The sequence below is a fragment of the Egretta garzetta genome, unplaced genomic scaffold (genome assembly GCF_000687185.1).
Source record: "Egretta garzetta isolate BGI_Z169 unplaced genomic scaffold, ASM68718v1 scaffold94, whole genome shotgun sequence".
Classification (NCBI taxonomy): Eukaryota; Metazoa; Chordata; class Aves; order Pelecaniformes; family Ardeidae; genus Egretta; species Egretta garzetta.
In genome coordinates, this window is record NW_009259683.1 from 5,633,773 (window position 1) to 5,638,144 (window position 4,372).

Here is a 4,372-nt window from a genome sequence, read left to right on the forward strand (position 1 = left end):
GGGGAGTGGAGTGGAGGGAGCCCCCGACATTAAAATAAAATAAATACAGCCCAGCCTTCCAGCTTTCTTCTTTCTCCTTGCGAAACGTGAAAGTCTGGAAGGTTTTAGGGAAATACATCGCCTGGGGGAAAAGTTCCTCCTCCCAAAAGCAATTTCCTCCCCCACCTCCTCTCCTGAATGCTTTCTCTCCACTTCTTCTAGGTCTCGAGCAACTTAATTTTTGCCCTGCCCGTGCAGGGCAGGTCGTGTGGCTGAAATGTCTTTGTTAGGGCAAAGCGGGGGGGCGGGTGGAAGGGAGAGAAGGGGAGCCTTCACTCCCGCTCGGCCGCTTTTTGTTTGGTTGGTTGTTTATTTCTCTTAATAACAATAATAATAATAATAAGGGGGGGAACCCTAAAAGGAGAAAACTTTCCACCTCTCTTCTTGCCTAACTCCTGGCCGTGTGTGCCTGCTTCCAGGTCCAGATAGGAAGCGAGGGCGCCAGACCTACACCCGCTACCAGACCCTGGAGCTGGAGAAGGAATTCCACTTCAATCGTTATCTGACTCGGCGGCGGAGGATAGAGATCGCCCATGCCCTCTGCCTGACGGAGAGGCAGATCAAAATCTGGTTCCAAAACCGGAGGATGAAGTGGAAGAAGGAGCACAAGGAAGAGAGCTCCAGCACCCCAGCTCCCAACGAGCCCACGTCAGCAGCAGCCTCCGTCGAGAAAGTGGAAGAAGACGAAGAGGAGGAGGACTAAGGAGTCCCACGCGAGGAAGCGATCTCTCAGTATAATGTATGCACATGACAGTTGGAAACGCTCCCTTTAAAGGAAAAAAAAAAAAAAAAGACTCACTGTTGTTATTTAAAAAGAAAAAAAATCAGTTCCCTTTAATAATCATCTTGCAAGCGAGCGTTTGCAAAAATGAAAACGTTTCTTGGGGTGGTTTTCCAGCCTTCTCTCCACTCTCCCGTGCTCCCCAAACCTGCCCTGTGTCGAATCTTTCGGTAATATCTCCTAAGAGCATCCTACAATCATTTGTTTTTTTCGTTCACCCAAACTTGGGTGGGTTTGTCCAGGGGACATTTCAGTGGGAGAACTGCTGCTTGCACAGATAGTAAACCGTGACCTTCCGAAGTAACTACCTGACTCAGTAGTCCCAATCGTGTGTAAGGGGAAAAGTGCATTAGGCTCACGTTAAGAAAAACTACCTAATTTTGAATCAGTAGCTCTGCACTTCTCTTTTTTTGTCTTCTTTTTTTTTTTAATTATTGTTAGAAAAGTATCATAACTAACAGCTACACTAACAAAAGGTTAAACAGCAAGTAAGGGGGGAAGATGTTCCACAAACCACTACAATCTACAGCAATGATTTGTACTACCTATTTTCCAGACTACCTATATATCTTGCTCCGCCTACCTATCTTCAGAAGTATACTGTATTTTAGTAGTCAAAAGAAGATAACATTACTAATGTGAATCGCAAAATGCTTTTAGAAGTGTAAGTGTAGTCGTTCGAAAAGCACGCATCAATAGCTTTGGTATAGAATTTGGTACCGAAAAGGCTGAATATATTTAAATTTAAAATAATATATTTATTCCAAAGCAATTATAAATGAAAACCATATGCTGCAATATATCTTTGCTCTCGATTCTTTACTATTCCGAGTGAGGATGCAAACACACGCCAATACTGTACAAAGCGGTTTAATATCTCCCGTTGGCTTCTACCTTCGGCTGCCTCCGCTAAAGGCCGTATTCTTATTCGAGGGTGATCTTACTTCATATAGCGGAAAGTGTTCTTTGAAAAGTGAATTTACATGACCATGTAACCACCTTTAAAAAAGAAAACAAACCTGTTTGTCCTGATTATCAGAACGTGTTAATATGTAATACCGTGAATTTTCCTACAATAGCAGATATTGTATATTTGAACGATTTTTTTTTTTTGTCATTTATATTCGTCTTGGAGCTCATTTGTAAGATCATGTCATAAATTGGGAAGTATGTAATTAATTTGGAAACTTTGTAGCATGATGTATTGTTAAGAACTCTGTATAAATCCGTCTTGAAGGTTTGGCTAAAGTTTATTCAAAAATTGTATGTTACAATGTGTTTCGATGTGTTCGTTGTGAACATTTGGATATGCCGTGTAAGTATTGGAAGTGGAAAAAAAAAATGTCTGTGAACTCTCTTTGGAAGTGATACCGTGTTCAAGTATCTCCCACGATAAATGTGTTTTATGTTACACAGAAAATAAATATGCTTGTTGACAATGAATTGTGTTTCTTTTTTTAGGTAAACAGTTCGTAGGAAGCATCAAAAAATAATTTACACAGACAAATAAGAAATTAGACCATATAAATATTTTTTTTTTTTTCCCCGTAATCAGAAGGGGAAAAAAATCCAAGGTGATGAATTGATAGGAATCAGTCAATTTCTCTATCTCGACTTCGTGATTTTTTTTTTCCCCTTAGCGCAGTTGATTAATAAAGCGGAAAGCCTTCTATATGGGAGGGCTTCCTTCCACCGTGTCCTCTCGCAATCATAACCCCGGTCCAGGCGACCGGCGATCAAGCCGAAATCGCATGCAGGGAAATAATATTTGGTAATGAACAGAAAGTGCGATGCGAAACTTCCAAGTGTAAATGATCCGGTCGGGTACGTGTGTGGGTCCTGCGGGCGGCTTTCGGGGGGTGGGGGGCATCAAGGTGGCATTAAAAAGGGGAAAAATCGCCCCGCTTTGGAAAAATGTATCATTTTTGCCAGGTACCACGTAACGTCAAGGAGATGTAATATTTTCAATCTTTTTAAAAAATTAAAAAAAAAAAAAAAAAAAAAAAAAAAGCTCGCCCGAAAAGTCCCTTTATTCGGCCGGGTAAATACAGGTCGAACCAGAGCATCGTTTGCACAGAAGTTCCCTTTTTCTACTACACTCCGTTCCTGGTCAACGTACTAATTGTAATTTTAATAAAATTAGTACAAACTCCAGGTCTTTTAAAAAACTCCAGGGCTGCCTCTGTGGTAAGATGGCGCCTCTCTAAGACCTGCCTCTTCTTAGTGATGAGGAAAAGGCCATAAATCCGTTGTTGTTTATGAAAATTTACAACTTTGCAATACAACTTTATGAGTTGTTCGGTTTTTCCATTGGTCGTCGTCGGTCATGTGGATGGTAACCGTGAACATGAACTTTTTTATAATTTCCCTTGCGAGAATAGAGCCGCATTCTTTTGCTGAGCTCTGTCCTGCTTCGGATCTCTCTGGCTTTCAATCCCCATTTCATTTGTTCTTTGTAAGGCAATAGTGAACAAAGTGTGCGGAGGTTCGGCATAAGCAGCCGCCTAGAACACAGATCCGGGATGGCAATTTCCAGTTCCCCCGCTGGAAGGTGTGGCATATTGGATTCAAAGCACTGGCGTGGCAGATTTTCAACTTGCAACCTGGCTAATTTCCTGCTTCTTCTGGCACCAAAAGGAGGGCGATTCGTCTCCTGTGCAGCCAAAGCGACAGCTGTCAAAGTCGCAGGGGCTCCTGTGAGCCAGAACCTAAAAGGTGAGAAATGTATATGACACTACCGTAAGCAGGGAATCATGGTTTAATACGTTTAAATATTAGACATGTGCAATTAAACCAATTGGAAATGTTACCGGCCAAAAATAGAGGTGGCTGCAGCTCAGTTGATTTCGACTTAACCGATGCATGCAAAAATATGCCTAAATAAAATGTCTACTTTCTATTATTTAGCGAGGAAGCCGTAGGTTGTTTTTTTTTTTTCCACGAAGTTTATTTCTGTTTGCGTTTGCCAGGGGGTTGCTGTGACATTCAGGTTATTTTCTAAGAATTCAGGTTTACAGCATCAATCCGAGGGGATTTTTTTTTCCCAGCACAAGGAAAAAAAAAAATTAAAACCCTCAAACATTATTTTTTTTAATTTATTTCGCAGCATTACCTTAAAGTTCATTTGCGGCCGCTGAAAATTTAGATGTAATTTATTTTTGACTATTTTAGGAAAAAAAAAAAAAAAAACCACACCAGTCAGCACAACGTCTCCTGGCTCCCCTGGCACGTCCAGGGAAAAGCTTATTTCTAGGCGGGTGAAACAGCGCGAACGTGCCTTTGATTTTCTTTATCAGATCGAGCGCTGCCTGCAAAATCCCCGCGCCCCGCCGTGGGTCCGTCGGAACAGCGTTCCCGGCGCTTTCCGGCGTGGGCAGCTTGCGCGGAGCGGGTTTTGCAGCGGCTGAGCCGGAGACGGAGCTTTTTGGTTGGGTTTTGTTTTTTTTTTTTTTCCTCCTTTTTTTCCCCCCTTTCTCTCCTTGTTTTGCCTGTTACGGTGCAGCGCTGGGGCGGGGGGGAGCGGCGGCAGGCGGGCCGGTGCCCGGCGGTGTG

The 4,372-nt window shown here is 42.7% G+C and overlaps 1 protein-coding gene across 1 annotated transcript in view; it reads left to right on the forward strand.

Moving 5' to 3' along the window:
- HOXA7 (homeobox A7) overlaps positions 1–742 on the forward strand; it is a 1,596-nt gene extending 854 nt beyond the window's left edge. The window contains exon 2 of the mRNA XM_009638651.2: positions 459–742. Coding sequence (XP_009636946.1) covers positions 459–742 — 284 coding nt within the window. The remainder of the gene's footprint in view (positions 1–458) is intronic.
- The last annotated feature ends 3,630 nt before the right edge of the window (positions 743–4,372 follow it).